The sequence below is a fragment of the Callorhinchus milii genome, unplaced genomic scaffold (genome assembly GCF_018977255.1).
Source record: "Callorhinchus milii isolate IMCB2004 unplaced genomic scaffold, IMCB_Cmil_1.0 Scaffold4, whole genome shotgun sequence".
Lineage (NCBI taxonomy): Eukaryota > Metazoa > Chordata > Chondrichthyes > Chimaeriformes > Callorhinchidae > Callorhinchus > Callorhinchus milii.
The window spans coordinates 76881071-76901003 of NW_024704745.1; the positions used below are offsets into that span (position 1 = coordinate 76881071).

General features: G+C 44.6%; 1 protein-coding gene across 1 annotated transcript in view; it reads left to right on the top strand.

Annotated features, from left to right (window-relative positions):
• The first annotated feature begins 17893 nt into the window (after positions 1-17893).
• The window catches only part of LOC103177226 (von Willebrand factor A domain-containing protein 3B), a 53327-nt gene continuing 51287 nt past the window's right edge, over positions 17894-19933 (top strand). Inside the window, exons 1-2 of the mRNA XM_042334596.1 lie at positions 17894-17930; positions 18070-18279. Of these exons, the coding sequence (XP_042190530.1) occupies positions 18138-18279 (142 nt within the window). The 5' untranslated portion in view covers positions 17894-17930; positions 18070-18137. The remainder of the gene's footprint in view (positions 17931-18069; positions 18280-19933) is intronic.

A 19933-nucleotide genomic window follows, 5' to 3' on the forward strand; every position in this document is an offset into this window, starting at 1 on the left:
GCAGCTTTGGTATCAGACCACACCCTGGAGCAGGGCTGAGTAACATACACAGGTTGACTGAGAGGTGATACCTTTGAGTCTCAGTGTGTACTGTACTGTACTGTACTGTACTGAGCGAGCTTATCTCAGCCAAGCCAGCAGGCAGGACGTTACAATTAGGCTGAGCAATGACTGAACTAGAGCAGAGGGGGAAATAATCCAGCCAATGTTCCCGTTCCTAGTGACCACCTTATATCAGTCTGGCTGACCTTAGATAATAATAATAATCATCCGTGCACAAAGCGCTTTGAGACGTAATGAGGCCCTGTATCAAATGCAAGGATTATTATTATTATTTAATATAGCGTCTTTTTGAGTCATCAGACATCTCAAAGCGCTTCACAGAATATATTGTCAAGTGGATTGACTGCGTATTTTGTGGCCGAAATGCAGCAGACAATTGCATACAGCATTGTCCCACAAACAGTCGAGGATTGAATGACCAGATTTTTTTTTAGAAAGATTATTACCCCGGAAAGCGATCTGCCAATCGACTAACAACCGGGTTCTTCCTTACTGCTAGGTAAACAGAGGTGTGTGGAGTAAGGAAACTTGGCTGGTTGGTCTGTTATCAGCAGTATCCTGGAGTATTTACTGCTGTACTGCCTGGCTCAGGAAGCAGGCTATCAAGACTGCTGAAGAGTTAACAACCTAGAATGAGAGTTTTACAAATGTATGTCACCTGCCTGGCCTGCACTACAGGGGTTGGCTCATGCCCAACATGCTATTGCCAAGCACATCATTTTAGAGCCAGTTTCGCTCCAAAGAAACCCTATTTACCTCTGCCCTCGCCCAACTCCCACCCCACCCACCCCTCACTTCCTTCCCTAAGTAAAGTATTTAGAATAAATACACCAGCAACAACTTGGGTTTATATAGTGCCCTCCACGCCGGACGGTGTCTCAGAACGCTTCACAGTAACGGATCCCGGGACCGAGCCAGGGGAGGGGGAGGAAGGTGACCAAAGGCGCAGTCAAAAAGAAAGGTCTTCGGCAGAGACCTGAAAATGGGAAGAGAGGGAGCGAGGCGAAGGGAGTGAGGAAGGGAGTTCCAGAGCCTCGGGGTGTAGTGGCTGAAGGTATGGCCATCGATGGTGGAGCGGAGGCACGGGGGACAAGGAGGAGGCCAGACGCAGTGGAGCGAAGGCAACGGGCACTATTGTGAAGAGAGAGGAGGTCAGAGAGGTCAGGGGGTGCAGAGGAGTGAAGGGATTTGAAGACAAGGGTGAGGATCTTGAAGTCGATCCCTTCTGGGATAGGCAGCCAGTGCAGTCTGGCCAGGACTGGGAGGATCGGGGAGCGGAGTTTGGTGCGGGTAAGAATGCGGGCGGCAGAGTTTTCTATGATCTGAATTTTATGAATGGTAGTGGAGGGGAGACCGCGAGGAGGGCATTTGAATAGTCAGCCTAGAGGTGACAAAGGCATGGACCAGGGTTTCAGCAGCTTTTGAAGTGAGGTATTGGCGAAGATGGGCGATGTGTCGGAGGTGGAAGAAAGCGGTGCTGGTGAGGGATTGGATGTGGGGGAGGAAGGATAATTGGAGGTCGAACCTGACCCCTAGGTTGCGTACCAGTTCGGAGAGCTTTAGTGGGAGGTTGGGTAGGTGGAGTAGGTGAGAACCGTGTGATTTTAGACGTTGACGAGAGCCAAAGAGTATGGCTTCTGTCGTGTCAACGTTCAGCTCATCCAGGCAGCTGACAGACCATCAGGGGACTGGGGTGTTGCAAAGTGAGGTCGAAAAATAGAGCTGGGTGTCTTCCGCATACATGTGGAAGTGTACCCCATGTCTGTGGATGGCCTCCTCAAGAGGGAGCATGTAGATCAGAAAGAGGAGGGGGCCAAGGATGGATCCTTGGGGTACCCTGCAGGTAACCGGGTGAGAGCGGGAGGAAAAGCTGTTGGTGCAGATGCACTGCGTGTAATGACATGACCAGGCAAGCACACTTTCCACTCGAGGAAGACTAAATAGATTTTAAACTCGGTAAGCAAAGGAGAGCTATTAACGCTCCAAAGTCAACACAAGGGAGGGAAATGAGATGAGAAGAATAAAGCACAACCGTAAATGAATGAATAAAACAGTGGAGACCTCTCAGTGGGCAAATGGCCTACTTGTTCCCAGATAAGTATACAACAGTGATACTTACAAAGGAGGCGACTAACATGTGTTGATGTGTAGACCAAAGTGAGAAGGTTACAGGTGTTTGTGAAATGTTATCAATGCCCTGAAATTGTTAGTCTGCCTTTAAACTCACTCCTGCTTATTTCCTTAAAAGCCAATATATCCCCCTTGGCCCCTGCCCTGTCTGTTCCACCATCGGAGGTTAGGCCTTTAGTCTTTCTACCCACACTCTCTAGAAGTCTATCCTGTAGCCCCTCCGCCTCGCCCTCTCCCTTGCCCTCTCTCTCTCTCAAGACCTTCCTCTTTGACTGCACCTTCGGTCTCCCACCCCCCCACTTGCTCTCCATTCCTCTTGACTCCAGCCCCCAGCCCGGGTGCAAACCCATCACTGTCCAACGCCTTATGACTTCCTCCCGACATGAAAGATGCTGTAAAAATGCAATTTTTTGATGTTGCTGTTCCCAAATAAGTATACAACAGTGAGTTACAAAAGAGGTATGAATCAATGTGTGTTGATACCATAGACCAAAAGAGGAAGGTTACAGCAGTTTGTGAAATGTTATCAATGCCCCGAAATTGTTAGAATGCCTTTAAACTCACTGCTGCTTATTTCCTTAAAGGGCAAAATGTTTTTTTTTAAATATATTCCTGGAAACCCCCAGCCAAATGTCAGAATGTGAAGCTTAATAAGTTGTTGGCAGCGCAGGAGTGATGTCAGTCAGCACAAATTGTTAACATTGTAATGCACAGTGAGGCATGTGCAATTTTATACACCACGTAATTCATAGGAAGAAAGGGCAAGCTTTTTCTGTGCACAAGGAACACGTTTTAGACTAACCTAAATCCAGAAGACGTGAAAAGCGCTATATCAATTGCAAGGATTATTATTATATTATAAACTTAGGTACATTAAGTTTGTAGGTCAGCCTGGCTCAGTTGGTAGCAGTCTTGTCTCTAACTCAGAAGGTTGTGGGTTCAAGCCCACATGTCGGGAACCTGACCTCACATTCCAGGCTGACACTCTAATATATTGTTGGGGAGAGCCCTGCATTGGTCATAGGTGCCGTCCTTTGGATGAAACGTTAAACCGATGTTTGGCCTATACCTGTTCAAGTGGACCTAAAAGATCCCTTTGTCTTCTATTTAAAAAAATAAGTGAGTTTCTCCTAGTGACCTTACCTAATTGTCCTCCAGATAAAATTGGCCATTCACTTCATAGCTATTTATGGGACGTTGCTGTGTGCAATTTGGCTACCGTGTTTTCCTGCAAAAATGCACAATTCACCACACTTCACAGTAAATCCTGTTAAATGCTTCGAGACAGTCTCCTGACGTGAAAGCTGTTATATCAAATACAAGGATTATTAATGTTATGATTCCAAAAATTGTTCCTGAGTGAGAGATAAAGATAGGCTTAAAATTCTACATGCAGCTTTGGCTACAAAAAGCCACAAATCTATTGAAAAAATCAACAGGAGAGCAATAGTGATCGTTTCCCCACTCAAAGACAGAGACTTGCAAGAATTGGCTGATGGAATTAAAATTGTGGTTAGGAGAGTGATTCAGAGCCATCGAAAGCTGACAACTGTGGTTCATGTGTTGCGTGTACATAAAGTTATTTAATTAAAAATTTGTTTGTGGTGAGGAGAGAGAATATGTTTTAAACATTGCTAACCGTCAAGGACTATCACCCGAGATTAAAAGATTTTCCTTCCACTGAAAGAATAGCCAGATGTATGAATCAGGAACCTGCCAAAAGTAGAATCATCAAAATTTACTGCAGGGAATGCAACCATTTGGCATATCAAGCCTAAACTAGTGCCAGCTGCTCACTGGAGCCATACTAATCTAATCCCAATTGCCTGCTCCATCCCCGTATTCAAATAGACTCTGTGTATCAGCTCAATACAGATGTTAGCGGAAACGTCTTACTAACAGTGATAATCGAGACGTCTCAAAGCGCTTCGCAGAATATACTGTAAAGTGAATTGACTGCATTTTGTGGGTGAAACGCAGCTGCCAATTGCGCACAGCAGTGTCCCACGAACAATCCTGGATTGAGTGACCAAATTATTATTATTATTTTTATTATCTATTTCAAGGGATTATTACCCTTGGAAAAGCAATCTGCCAATCGACTAACGACAGGGTTCCTACTTACTGCTAGGTAACAGAGGCTTGTTGACTAAGGAAACTTGCCCAAGGTTTCGACCTGCCCGAGAATCAAACCCACATCCTCTTGTTTGCGAGACAAGTGCTCTAACCAATGCGCAATACGACTCTGTATTCTTCCTCTTGTGGATCACTAATAATCCTTGCATTTGATATAGCGCCTTTTACTGCAGGAGATCTCAAACCGCTTCCCAGGAATTTACTATAGTGATCTATTTTGTAGACAAGTGTGGCAGCCAATTTATAATAATAAAAATAAGCATCCTTATATTTGATGTAGCACCTTATCACATCACCAAGATGTCCCAAAGTGCTTCAGAGGATTCACTGTAAAACGCAATGCCTGGGTATTTGTAGACAAGCACATGGCAACCGCTGTGTGGACAGCAATATCCTGCAAAAATCCATGAAGTGAATGACCAATTTTATTTGAAGAATTGTAAGCCACGACAGTGGGAGAAACTCATTTATCTTCGCAAAAGGTCAGCGGAACTTTAACGTCCACCTGAACAGGCTGATGGGACAGGTTTAACATCTCATCCAAAGGATGGATTGATGATAGATTAAATGGTAGCTAATTTATGTAGAAGTAACCCAAGTAAAATTGTGTCTTTTAAACTGGTTGCCTTTGCACGCCTTTCCTATCAGTTGCTCTGCAGTGATGTCACTTCTTTTGTGGTTGGGACTGAATAAATGCATGTTCTACCATGCCTTGTGGGCTGGTTACTTGACATCTCCAGACATGCATAATTCCCGCCCAACGACTACTGAAAGTGATTTAAGATTAACAGAGATGAAAATAGCTTGTATGCGGTTTTAGCTGGTTAGACTCTAGCAGTACCCCAATGCATACTCTGAGTTCCCCAAGCCTTGGTTCTTGCCAACCTGCACCTAATACGTGCGTCCTTCCAAGTAGACAAGCACATGGCAACCACATGGTTGCCATGTGCTTGCCTACAAATACCATTGCAGTCACAGGGAAATTTCTATGGGTAGGTATCAAATGACCAACTAGAGACATCCTCCTTGAGGGAAGGTAACAGCCTGAACTGACTCCAAGTTAATATGCTTGGCAACAAAATGTTGGAATCAATTCAACCCTCTATGGTAGTCTGGTAGAACTCTTAATTCTTGACCGTGTCTTCAGCCATCCTCCCCCCAACCCCACCCGCTTGCCCTCCACCCCTTCTGATGCCAACCCGCACCTCAGGGACATCCCTTGACTCTCCAAGTCTTGGGACATCCTCCCGACATGAAAGGTGCAATATAAATGCAATCTGTTGTTGTCGTTTTATATTTATATTCTTTATGTTGTGGCTCATCAAATATTTATCCAGCTACTTTTTAAATGTTATGATGGACTGAGCTTCAATAGCCAACATTGGATAGCATTCTGTAAGCACTTGTTTCCTTACTCCACAAGTCACCTTTTACCTCGCAGTAAGTAGGAACCCGATTGTTAGTTGATTGGTGGATTGATTTTCAGGTTCATAATCCCTTAAAAAGAATTTGGTCACTTAATCCACGATTGTTTGTGGGACACTGCTGTGTGCAATTGGCTGCCACGATTTGGCCACAGTGTGTTCTGTGAAGCATTTCGAGATGTCTCAATAACATGATAAGGCGCTGTATCAAAAGCAAGGAATATTATAAGGTGTTAGATAGAGCTGCAGAAATTTGGCCCATCGTGACTGTGCTGGCTTTGAAAAAACAATACATTCAATCACATTTGCCTGTGTTTTGTCTCATACCCCTGCAAATATAAGCCTTAATACTGCCTCTTATTTAGTTGCTATTGGCTTCAATGAACAATTACAAACAGTTCCTTGGAAAAAGGAAGGAAGAGGTTTCTGCTAATATCTGTATTGAGGTGATACACAAAGTCTATTTGAGGTAAACGATACCAGCGACTATTACAAGTTCGTGGCCCTGATTCTGACTCAGGTGTACAAAGAAGAATGTTCTTATTGAAAACAACAATGTTTAGAGAAGACCTGACTTTTGGTGACATTCTCTTTTGCTTTTAGCATTTGTTTAGTTTGTGGGTTCATTTGGCTAATTGTTGAGTTATTCATTTGTGCTCGAACCTACCTTTATGTAGGGGTTAGATGAAAAAAAAACACTGCTTTATATAAGTTCTGCTGCTCAGAATTGTTCATTTTCATTCTCTTTCCAGACTTTTCCCTTTCAGCCAGGCAAAATGCAATTGTTTTAAAAACAGCGTTTTTCTTAAATTGTCAGTGTCAGAGTCAATGACTAGAGGGCGTAGATTTAAGATACACACAAGAAGAGCGAAAGGAAATCTTAGGAGAGTTTTTTCACACAAGGAGTTGTTGGAAAGTGGAAATACGCTGCCAAGTAAGGTGGTAGCGTCCATTGTGGGTAATTCAGTGGTTAGAGTACTCGCCTCGAAAGACCTGGGTTTGATTCCTGGCTGGACGAAACGTTGGGCAAGTTTCCTTACCCCACACGTCTCAGCTTACCCAGGAGTAAGTAGGAACCCGGTTGTTAGTCGGTTGTTGGATCGCTTTTCTTGGGGTAATAATTCCTTCAAAACAAAAAATAATACTAATAAATTGATCGCTCAATCCACGGCTGTTTGTGGGACGCTGCTGTGCGCAATTGGCTGCGCGTTTCGCCCACAAATATACAGTCAATTCACTTTACAGTATATTCTGTGAAGTGCTTTGAGACGTCTCGAAGAGACGTGGGGTAGCGGCTCGAAGTGCTTAACAGTGGCAGAGATTGATGCCGAGCCAAGGTGAGAGGAGAGGTGACTATAGGCATGGTCAAAGAGGAATGTCTTCAGAAGGAGAGGCCAAGACAGAGGGATTGAGGCAGAGCTTTCCACAATCTCATGGCGTAGTGGCTGAAGGCATTCACTTAAGCGCTCTGGGACGCTACCCTGTGTGAGGGGTGCTTTACAAGTGCAAGGTGTTGTTGTTATTGTTGTTGTTCGAAGCACGGCTGCTGATGGGGGAGCGGAGGGGACGAAAGACGTGCAGGAGGGTGTCAGCAGGTCGGAGAGGTAGGGAGATGCCATGGGATTATATGATTTCTATTTCAGTGTGAGGATCTTGAAAATGTACTCAGTCACAGCTAAATAGGTTGTTCCTCAAATTGCTGCCTTAACATATTTCAAGTGTAGCTATTTACTGCTTTTGTGTGTTTTAATTTGCTTATGTAATTATTTCCCAAATATCCCTTCTCAAAAACCTTTAATACCGTCTAGACAGTCCTTTTTTGTTAGGGTGCATTGTGCATTGATAAAACCATAATCCCTCCAAATTATAGTGTGGTGTGTTTAAAATGACTGAATAAAGCCTGTGAATTCCCTTAAGGTTTTTGAACATTTTGAAGTGTGAAGATCTGATTTGAGGGAACAAATAAAATGGTATCCGTTCAAAACACTCCTAGAATTTAAATAATTATAGTTGGAATTATGTCAAATACTCAGATCTCTCTGACAAAGCTTTTTGTGGTGATATCACAGTGTGCAGTTTGGGACTTTCCAATTTTCATCTGGAGATACAATTGCAAGTTATGTTTACCTAACAGTAAGTAGGAACCTGGTTGTTAGTCGATTGGCAGATCACTTTCTGGGAGTAATAACCATTAAGTCACTCACTCCACGTCTGTTTGCGGGACACTGATGTGAGCAAGTCCCGACATGGGGCTCGAACTGACAACCTTACAACTCAGAGATAAGACTCCTACCAACTGAGCCAGTCTGACGCCAGTGTCAATGGATCTTTAACTCCCACCTGAACAGGCAGTTCAATGGTGCAACACACAGCAGACACCTCAGTGCTATGGTATTAACTTGGCCTGACATCAGATTCCACAGAGGTTACGTAGTGCAGGTCCATTCATTAATTGACTGCAAAAAATATTCCTGGATCCAAGTACAGCATGTGGAATTGGGGGAGGTTAGTTGGGTGGAGGGAGGGCCGTTTTGGTTAAAAAAAATTGCGCTTGGCAATTTCCACCAGGTACAAAATGTTCTGGCTATTTACAGACCTGCGTGCTGCTATTTCGGATGGACAATTAGAGCTGTGTTGTAGAACATTTGGAACTGAAGCCAGGTTCCTCTGGGCCAAATAGGTGTGTGGCGCATGGGAGGAAATTGAAAATGGTTTTAAGCCCTAAGTCCAAATTAGACCTGCCGACAGGAAGTGTGGCAGGGAAAGGTTGTGGAAATTAAACACTTGAAATGAAAGGTGAGACGCAGTGGCACTGAGTGAATGCTGCTCTGTACAGGAGGACCTGGGATCCCACTTATCTGTCTACCCTGGGCTGAAGATGTCACTCTTACCTTTACTGAAAAATTGTATCTACAGGTGACCAAAAGAATTGTGATGTCTACCCTATTATCTCGCTTGTGAGGTGAGAGCGCTAACCACTATGATACAGGACTTCTTGGCTGTTTGGTGGATATTGCTGTGTGCAAAGTGGTTGCTGCAGTCACCTACAAACTGCAGAGTCAATACACTTTTCCTGTGAAGCTCTTTGACATGTTTGGTGTTAGAGGTGCTGTGATTTAAAGATTATGCAAAGATCAGGATTATTTTACCTTCCTTACTAATCAAATTAAAGACCAATGCAAGCAGCTCTGTCTGATCAAAATCCTTTTGAGTCTCGTTTGAGAAACATCTGGATCCAGAAGAGCTCCTGGTCACCAGTGTCATGAGGACAACTGCCTTACTAGCTCTAATCTCCAGCAGTAGTGACTATATGGCCACACATCAGCCCAGAGGGAGTGGTGCGATGTCATCCGGCGTGGAAGGTGCCATATAAATCCGAGTTGTTGGTGATGGAGGCAGGCATGAAGTTTGATGGAGGTTGAACAAAACACTCAAGACACCTAATAATAATTATAATTGTTGCATTTGATATAGTGCCTTATCATGTCATTGAAACATCCCAAAGCGCTGCACAGATTTTTTGTAAAGTGAATTGACTGTATATTTGTGGGCAAAATGTGGCAGCCAATTGCGCACAGCAGTGTTCCACAAACAGTCGTGGAAATGTAGACCTGATGGGCTGAATGGCCTGTTTCTGTGCCATAACACTATGAGTGGGTCAGCTTGACTCAGTTGGCAGCACTCTCGTCTGAGTCAGAAGGTTGTGGGTTCAAGCCGCCCAACCTGACATGGAAATCATATCGTCTTGGTGGAACTCCAGTGAAATGTTGAGCACTGCATTGTCAGAGGTACCACCTTTAGATGAGATACTAAATCAAACTATCTGCCTATTCAGGATCTTCAAGAACTAATGGCATTATTTAAAAAGGAGAAGTAGTTTTCTCTGTGTACTGGCAAGCAATTCCCTCAGGGAAATTGATCATTCACTTCATGGCTGTTTGTTAGACATTGCTGAATCCAAATTGACTTCCCCCTTTCACCTATACATACGCAGTCACTACGCTTCTGGATGTAACCTGTGAAGCACTTTGAGACATCTTCCTCAAGTGAAAGGTGTAGTATCAAATGCAGGGAATATTGTATCTTACAAACAGGTTGAGGATCATTCTGTTCAGTTGATCTTTATTTGCAATCCCCGTTATTGGAATGAAAAGGATTCACAGCATTTCCATGAATGGAATAGAATAACCTCCTTTGAAAACCTATTCTGGCTTGCTTTGCCTTTTCCCTGCCTTCTCTCTCTCTCTCTTTCTCCTCTGCATCTCGTCAGAGAAGGGAAAAAAAAACCTCTGGCAGTCTCTATAAATATCTATCTGAGGTGCAATGTGCCTGTTTATCTTTGCACGGATTTAAAACGTGGCTCGAAGATTTAAAACGTGGCTCTAAGGCGTTTTGCGAATACACGGATATTTCCCACAAAATTAACAGTGAAGGTTACCCATGGCATTGAGAGCCGAGCTCATAATAAAAGGGCCATGCTCTATGACTGGACAGCTGAATGTGGTGGGCTGGGGAAAATATGGCGAGCAATTGCACACACGCTCAAAGCAACATTCGCAGTGTACACAGTAACTTAAACCCACGCTTGGGTAAACTGCATTCACTGCTATACCTCCAGGGCAACATCGATCCCTTAAGATCCGTGGAGACCTTCCAGGGTTAGTGAGAAAAAAAAGTAGGAACAAATAAATAAGAAGTTCCTGAACGCAAAACCGACTCTACAAAATTACTTGCGTGTTTATGTACAGGAATCTGGTGACACAGGAATGTACAGGAAGGGAAAAGGCCATTGCCGTCCATGTGCCCAGGCCCCAAGTTAAAACAGTGAAATAATCTTACGCTGCTTTTTTCCCACACAAAGGGTAGTGGAAATCTGGAACTTTCTCCCCCAAATGGCTGTGGATACTGGATCCATTCATGTTTTCAAGACTCAGATGGATTGGTATTTGTTAGGTCAGGGTATCAAGGGATGTGGAGCAAAGGCTGTTAAATGGATTTAAAGTACAGATCAGCCATGCTCTAATAGAATGGCAATTCAGGACCTACTCCTGTACCTATGTTCCTATGCTACATCTCTCATACCCTCTGATGAATTCTTTCCTAAATGGCTATCTAATTCCCTATTGAGTCTGCTGACACAATGTGACTCTACTACCGCCCTAGGTGGCCTAATTCACTTAAGCATGACTTTATATGTAAAATAATTATACCTAAACTGTCTGTTTGCCTGCTCCCTTCTGACAAACTGGAACATGCATCAGTCTGGCTCAGTCCGGGGCCATATCACCTCTGAATCAGAAATTTGTGGTTTAAAACATCCATCCTACCTTGGGACCTTGAACTCATAGGTTTGGTTGTTGCAACATAAGGAGCTGTCTGGACCCTAGTGCCTAGCCTTAGACCGTTGTTGAGAATTTTGAGGATGATCTCCAGTTTTAGAGGAAGAAACTATGAGTCAAGCTGGAGTTTTTTGGTCCAGAAAAGAAGAGTTTCAGAGGGGATCTTATCGAGGTTAAATTGGATTGGAGAAGTAAACCCAGAACAATACCTTCTGGTGCACCAAGCCAAAGAACAAGAAGACATTGTTTTAGAGTTGCAAAGGGTAATTTCAGGACACATACCAGGAGGTTTTTCTTAAATGGCGAGAGTACGTAATGACTGGAACAGGTTGCCAGGAAAGGTGGTTGAAGCCAGGTCACTGGGACTCAGTTCAAAAACAGCTTGATGCTGTGATGGATGGTTGTGCCAGTGTTCTGGGAGATTGAGATCACCTGGGCTGAAGGGTCTTCTTCATCCAAACCCATCTTGTGATCTTGCAAAAACCCAGTTTGTAAATTTCCCAATAAGAACTCAAGCAGCAGATTGCTTGCAGTGAGTTAAGGCTTCACTTTGTCATAAACAACTTGAGATTTTCTTTCCAGATACGAGTGCAGTATTGACATTGTTGCAACCTCCTTCAGCTGACTTTCAGCCAGTGATGTACCATATCACACTTATAATAATAGCAATAATCCTTGCATTTTCTATAGCGCCATATCACATCCTTGAGATGCCTCAAACTGTTTCACAGAATATATTGTAAAGTGAATTCACTGTATAGTCAGTGGGCAAAGCACGGCAGCCAATTACACACAACAAACCAACATTTTTTTTGAAGGGATTATTACCCCCGGAAAGTAATCTGCCAATCAACTAACAACCGGGTTCCTACTTACTGCTAGGCTAACAGAGTGTGGAGTAAGGAAACTTGCCCAATGTTTTGCCCTGCCCAGGAATCGAAGGAACCCAGATCCTCTTGCTTATGAGGCGAGCGCTCTAACCAATACGCTACAGGACACCTTTATCTGCAAAGGCACTGACAAAGAAGGGACAGAATTTTGCAATGGAATTCAAAATGCAGTTATCAATAACAGTGACTTACATTCATACAGCGACTTTCCTGTAGGATAACATCACCGGTCACTTCACGAGGACAGGGCCAGACACTGAGCAAGCGAGAAGATGGGGAAAGGGGGAAAGGGGGAGATGACCATAACTTCGGACAAAGAGGTAGTTTTTCTAGGTGGGATTTAAATAATAATAAAATAATAATAATCCTTGCATTTGATATAGCGCCTTATCACGTCTTTACGTAACTGAGAAGCCATGGCTACCCTGGAAATGCTTTGTTACTTAAGGGCAAAAAAAAACATTTTTTTGGTACATGAATTGGGATAACAATTGGGTAGTGCATCAGTAACAAAGCAAAATTGGAGTCATTACACTGAGGATACCAAGAGGCAAATTACAGATTTCTGATACCCTAATGCATGTTCCAGCCACACTTGTTCAGCTACTTGGTGACAGTTAACACCGTATTTAAACCTGTGGAATTATAGGATTGAATTTCAACAAAGCAGAGAGACCCACGGGTAAGAGTAATAATGTGTACATTTTTGGTACCAATGGTATTCTGTGCAGACTTTTGTACACGTTTATCCATTTGCGCACAGCAATGTCCAACCACAACAACAACTTGTATTTATATAGCGCCCTTCACACAAAGTAGAGCCTCGGACATCGGGAGTAACTCCCTTTTCTTTTCAAATAGTGCTATGGGATCTTGAACATCTACCTGAACAAGTAGACAGAACTTTGGTTCAACATCTCATCCAAAGGACAGCACTTCTGACATTCCAGATCACCCCCCAGCACTGCACTAGAGTATCAATCCCAACTATGCGAATAATAATAATAATAATAATCCTTGCATTTGATACAGCGCTTTTCACGTCGGGAGGACGTCCCAAAGCGCTTCACAGAACACACTGTAAAGTGAATTGACTGTATATTTGTGGGCGAACGCGGCAGCCAATTGCGCACATCAGTGTCCCACAAACTAGGTAGGTATGTGGGGATCACACCCGCAACCTTATGATTCAGAGGCAAAAATCATGTTCCCAACTGAGCCTGGCTGACACATCAGGTGTTGTCCTGGCCAGCAATCCCCCCGATTCCATTCCCTTCTTCAGGGTAGTTGACACATGCTTAAGAGTATCCTGTAGCTCAGTGGTTAGAGGACTCGCCTCGCAAGCAAGAGACCTGGGTTCGATTCCAGGCAGGGTGAAACCTTGGGCAAGTTTCCTTACTCCACATGCATGATAATAATCCCTCAACAAAAAGCACAATAAATTTGTCACTTCAATCCACGACTGTGCGTGGGCCGCTGATGTGCGTAATTGGCTGCCGCGATTCGCTCACAAATATACAGTCAATTCACTTCACACTATATTCTGTGAAGCGCTTTGAGATGTCTAGCAGACGTGAAAAGCGCTATATCAAATGCAAGGATTATTATATTATTCTATTCAACCCAGATTGAAATTTCCACATACGTATGCCACCTATACACAGAAATTTCCCTGCAACTGGAATGGGATGCACTCTCCCCGTGGGGGGGGGGGATGTACCCTGCTTAGCTAGTTCTTGAGAGTATAAGGTACAGGTTGGCAAGAGCCAAAACTGGGGAACCACAGAGTGTGTTTAACCAGATAACGTGTTATTGAGGACATTGTGTGGCAAGTTTCCCACTGCTTACCTAGCTAGGACTGTCCTACTCGTTGGGGTTTGGTCTTGCATGGTTAGCAGGAGCCAAGTGGGAAGAATTCCTGCTTCCTGGAGACCGGAGTCCTGGCTGTGCTATCATCAGCAGTGCCCTGGAGTACTGTGGACCCGCCTGGCTCAGGAACCAGACCACTGAGACCACCACAATGATTCCGACGTTCCGTTGCCAATCACGTCACCTTGGAGCTATCTCAGCTGCAAGGAGACCCCACTCACCTCCACCTCAAAGAGGGAGAGAATTCGGGAAAATGCGCCGATGTTGAGTCAAGGCCTTAATTTGAAAGCCACGGTTTCCCACAGCTGAGGAATAACCGGCTTCCACATAAAGAACGTTCCACAATTCCACAAGCTCTTAAACTTTAGGACAAATCGTCCGACAGGCTAACAACTCGGCAGAATTTAGGGCCTTTGAAACCTAGAGACCTGTTTCACAGAGGGAATCATTGCCACCTTGTGGAGGAACGGAGATTGGAAATGCTTGTCGCTATGAGGTAATGCAGAAACAATGTAATATACTTGTTGTATTGCAACAAAAGTCAGATCATTGCATCATGTGTTTATAACCATTGGGGGAAACAAACATCTTCCTTAACCTGCAGGGTTTCCACGAAGTCCTGTTTTCCCCATGTTTTTTTTTCTTACAGGGCACTGACCAACAACTGAAACACGTGGACGAATGATGATAATTGTATTTAGAAGTACTTCATTGGTATCCAGTACGTGTGTTAAATGTGTTTAAACATCCAGAGGATCGCTATGTGTGAGCGCTATAATTTTCATGGCAGATCCATCGCCAGGTTCGGTGGGATAGCTTTCAAAACGTGGATGGAGTGAGGAGGCGAAATGCATCTCTGACAGCTTGTTTCAGCTCCTCTGTAGTCTCATATCACTGTTTTGTAATGGGAGGAGGTAAGAAGACTTGTGCACAGCCTGCATTCGCTGAATAGCCAACAATAACTTGCGTTTATATAGCAACCTTCATGTAGGATAACATCTCGGAGCACGTCACAATGATGGGGTCAGACACTGAGTCCATAGGTGTCCATAGGCACAGGTAAAGAGGTAAATTTAAAGACGGGACTTAAAGACAAATAAAGCGTGGGCAAGTTGAAGGAATAGCAGCAATAGCCTAGGTTGCCATGCACGTCCTGAACTCAAATACTTAGTAACGCTGATCACAACAGTTAATTAGTCTATCTATAAAGAAACACTTCCTGTCCAACTAGAAACAATCTTCCTTCAAGGGAGTGGGTAAGCGGGGTCCCTGTGTAGAGACGTTGACATGCCTGGCAAGCGAGTGTTGGAATCGAGTCTCTCTAACCTGGCTCCTGAGCCCAGTGGATCCGCAGTATTGATCAGACAGCCTAGGAGGATTAGGAGGGGTAGACTGATCACTGGAAGCAGGGATTCTTCCCACTCAGCTTCCGTTAACCCCACAAACCAAAGCCTGAATGGATAGGATGGTCCTAGCTGGATAAGCAATTGGAAGCTTGCTGACGGTGCTATCAATGGTAAGCTATGGGTTTTTAGCTGGTTAGACTCCAGCAGTACCCCAATATGCGATTTGGTTTCCACAATCCTTGGTTCTTACCAACCTGTGCCTAATACTGTGATTGAAGGGGTTAAATTCAGAACGAAATTAAGCAAACACTATTTCAGTGAGCAAATAGTGAAGCTGTGGAACAGGCTCCCTAGGGAGATGGTTGAAGCAGGAAATGTTGACTGTTTTCTTTTAGAAAATAACGTTATGGGATATAACACATAGGTAGTTCGGGACATATGTGCAGGCGACCGCAAGGAAGGTGGAAGGCGAACTAGATGGACCTTGGTCTTTTTTCGTCTAGGATTTGTTATGTTCTTGTATAATGCTTTCTGAAATGAAGGAGGCCATTCAGCCTATTGACCTAATACTGATTTTTACCCTTCTGCTGGAGTTTAGCAGAGTATGTCTATCCAGGAGAGACTGCATACCTCATTCCAGACAAACAGAAATTTCCATACGTATGTGGAGCTCTTAGTGGTTTGGATACTCTGAAGCATGGCACAGTATATTCTCTGTGTAAAGAAACACTTTCTTGGCAAAATAGCCACAAAATCAACCAAAGGCCCTGACTGTGTTGAAACACTTTGCTGAGTGCCAAGGCAGGTGCTTTGCTGAGCCAGGGTTTATAAACCTGTGCCTCATTTATAATAACATCCTAGTGAATCATTCCGCCACACCTTTTAGGAACCCAGTTGTTAATCAATTGGCAGATTGCTTTTCCGGGGGTAATAAACCCTTAAAAAAAAATATTGGTCACTTCAATCCGCGACTGTTTGTGGGACACTGCTGTGTGCAATTGGCTGCCACAGTTTGTCCACAAATATACAGTCAATTCACTTTACAGAATATTTTTTGAACGCATTGAGATGTCTCAACGATGTGATAAGGTGCTATATGTAATATAATTATGTAATTATTATTATTGTTATTATCAAATGTAATTATTATTGTTATTATTATTCCATTCCCAAACTATAGCTTACTCCAATCTGCTGACTAGGTTAGGATTACCCAACCCAATGTTGCTTGGGATTTTTTACAGACATCCAAGAAAGAATTGGTTGAATTGGGTTTTTTCCACAATTTCAGAGATGAAAGAGCAAAGTACTAACCCACAGAACCACCCAGTCACAAGGAACATAACTACCATTGTGCACTACCATTATCTGTAGAACAGGGGCAGCCCAGAGACTGAAGTGTATATTATAACAATATTGTGTCAATTAATGTGGGTAATTCCAGTGGCAAAATGATTATTTACTGTCACAAATATGCTGCCATTAGTTAAGGTATAATAATCCTTGCTTTGATGTAGCAACAACAACAACTTGTATTTATATAGCGACTGGGGTGGAGTCTCAGAGTGCTTAACAGTGGTGAAGCTTGATGCCGAGCCAGGGAGAAAGGGCACGGAAAAGAGGAAAGTCTCCAGGTGTATATCTGAAGATGGGCAAAGAAGGGGCAAGATGGAGGTAGGGTGCTCCAGAGATTCGAGGTGTAACGGCTGAAGGCACAGCTACTGACGGTGGAACAGAAGGGTCGAGAGACATGCAGAATGCCCAAGTCGGCTGAGCAAAGGAGACGAGTAGAGGAGTTGGGTGTGAGAAGGTTGGAGAGGCAGGGAGGTGCAAAGGCATGAAGTAGTGACAACAATAATAATAATAATAATCCTTCCATTTGACACAGCGCCTTATCACGTCGTTGAGACGTCTTAAAGCGCTTCATAGAATATATTGTAAAGTGGATTGATTGCATGTTTGCGGGCGAAACGCGCCAACCAATTGTCCACAGCAGCGTCCCACAAACAGTGGTGGATTGAGTGAGTAATAATAATCCTTTTATTTAGTTTAGTGGCTAATTGTGTCGTAAAGATGTCTCAAAGTGCTTCATACTCTCCGGAATTAGGTAAGTTGGAGGAGTGCCTCCAAGGAGAGAGTGTGCATTCCAGAATTATAATAATAATAATAATAATCCTTGCATTTGATATAGCGCTTTTCACGTCGGGAGGACGTCCCAAAGCGCTTCACAGAACACACTGTAAAGTGAATTGACTGTATATTTGTGGGCGAACGCGGCAGCCAATTGCGCACAGCAATGTCCCACAAACAGTCGTAGATTGAAAATGACCAATTTATTATTGTTTTTGGTTTTGGAGGGATTATTATTAGGCTCTGTGTGGAGTAAGGAAACTTGGCCAAGGTTTCGCCCTCTGCCTGGAATTGAAATCAGGTGTCTCGCTTGCAAAGCGAGTGCTCTAACTACTGAGCTACAGGACTCCACGTGTATTGCCGTGTATAGGTGGGATACATGGAATTCTCAGTTTTGTTTGAAAACACTTATGCACTGTGTGTGTCAGACACCTGGTTGACCAAAAACTGATTAACACGGCGAGGTCAACGAATGTCTTTGTTTCAACGTGTAGAGCGTAATCACAACGACAACTGGCATTTTATGCAGCGCCCCTCACGCAGGGTGGCTTGACAGTGGCGGGGGTCTTCAGGAACGACCCGAAGAAGGCAGAGGGGTTAAGGGTGAGTGTTGCAATTCACCTTAAAACCGACTCGAATGAAAACTCTAACCACAGAGAGCCGACCGAAACAAACAAACAAACAAAAAAATCACATAAGAACGCATATAGGAACGTGCTTGAGTCATTTTTTTGCACAGCAGAACGAATTAATGGCAGAATTAATGCACGTCCCTGGGCCTGGACTGTACTCCCCTCACTGTGGCCGTGGATGGGATCAGCTGTGCCTGGAGCTTCCGGGTGGGTGATTGACAGCCGGCCGTCCGCACAGCCGATTGGCTCGTGCCTAGCAACGGACGTCGTCAAGGTAAACAGTGAGATGCAGGGGGTGCACCTCCATTGCAAGCTGCAAGGTAAGAGACACTCTTTGATTCCCTCCCCTGTGATAGTGATCCCCCGCATGTCGCGCACAACGTAATCCCTGGCAAACGTGCACATCAATGCGTGCGGCCTGGCGCGAGTTTGTCCCTCTCTCCCCGGTGGAGGTGAGGAGCTCTGAATCATTGTCCGCTGGCTTCAACTACAAGCACCATGATCCAGCCGCAGCACTCATAATAGATCAACCATAAAGCTTGCGCTTGCTACCGAGCCTTGCCAGGCTGGGCGGACCCCCTCTCAAGGCGCTCCGCGGCGCCCACCGCGAGGTGTGGCGACTCCTGTGTTTTTGTGGCCGAACGTGGCAGCCAATTTGCGCACAGCAACGCGCCACAAACAGGCCATTTCGCTTGCATTATTATGAAGCAAACAAATGATTTTACCTGAGGGGATTGTTGCCCAGGAAGCCAGTTTTGTGTCCTTCGGCAAAGCATTTGTTTGCATATCGGATGCATTTTTAATAACAATAATAATAATAATCCTTGCATTTGGTATAGCGCTTTTCACGTCGGGAGGACTTCCCAAAGCGCTTCACAGGACGCACTGTAAAGTGAATTGCCTGTACATTTGTGGGCGAACGCGGCAGCCAATTGCGCACAGCAATGTCCCACAGACAGTCGTGGATTGAAGTGACCAATTTATTTTTGTTTTGGAGGGATTATTATTAGGCTCTGTGTGGAGTAAGGAAACTTGCCCAAGGTTTCGCCCTCTGCCTGGAATCGAACTCAGGTCTCTCGCTTGCAAAGCGAGTGCTCTAACCACTGAGTTACAGGACTCCATATTATTATTTTTGACTGTTGGGTTCTAATTGTTAGCGATCCCAGGCACTACGCCCCACATAAAGGGCGCTATATAAATGCAAGTTGCTGTTGTAATTCTATGCTCCCTTTCCTTTTCTCGAGTTGCTGTTTTGTGTGTACTGGTTTATGATTAACAGCTACACTCTCACTTCTTGGGTGGGGAAGTTGATCAAGACTCAGATCAGGGGCTTTGAGCTCACAGCTTAGTGACGAATATATTGTAAGCATTAAAAGTTTTCTTTTGGTTCTGGGTTGCAAAGTTACTGTGGAGTTCCCCTACATGAGTCTACACGCTCCCCCTTGTTGACATCATCCACAGATATGGGGTAAATTTCCACATGTATGCAGATGACACCCAACTCTACCTAATGCTTCCACCCTGAACTCCAGGACTACTGGCGTCCTGACCGACTGCCTGTCCGACATCAAGTCCTGGATGAGGGCCAACTTTCTCCGACTCAGAGTCAGCAACACCGAGGCCCTCCTGATTGGCTCACGCCAGCCCTTCCGCACCTCGGGCGCTGTCAGCATCAGCCTCCACGGCTGCACACTCAACCTCACTAAGCCAGTCAGGAACCTGGGTATCTTGTTTGACCCTGAACTGTCCTTTCTCCCCCACATCCGCGCCATGACCGGCACTGCCTACCACCACCTCCGCAACATTGCCAGACTCCGCCACTGCCTCACCCCTCAGACTGCCGAAACCGTCACCCACGCATTCGTCACCTCAAGGCTCGATTACGGGAACTCCCTCCTCATCGGCCTTCCCAACTCTTCCCCTCACAAGCTGCAGATCATCCAAACCTCTGCAGCCCGTGTACTCTCACGCACC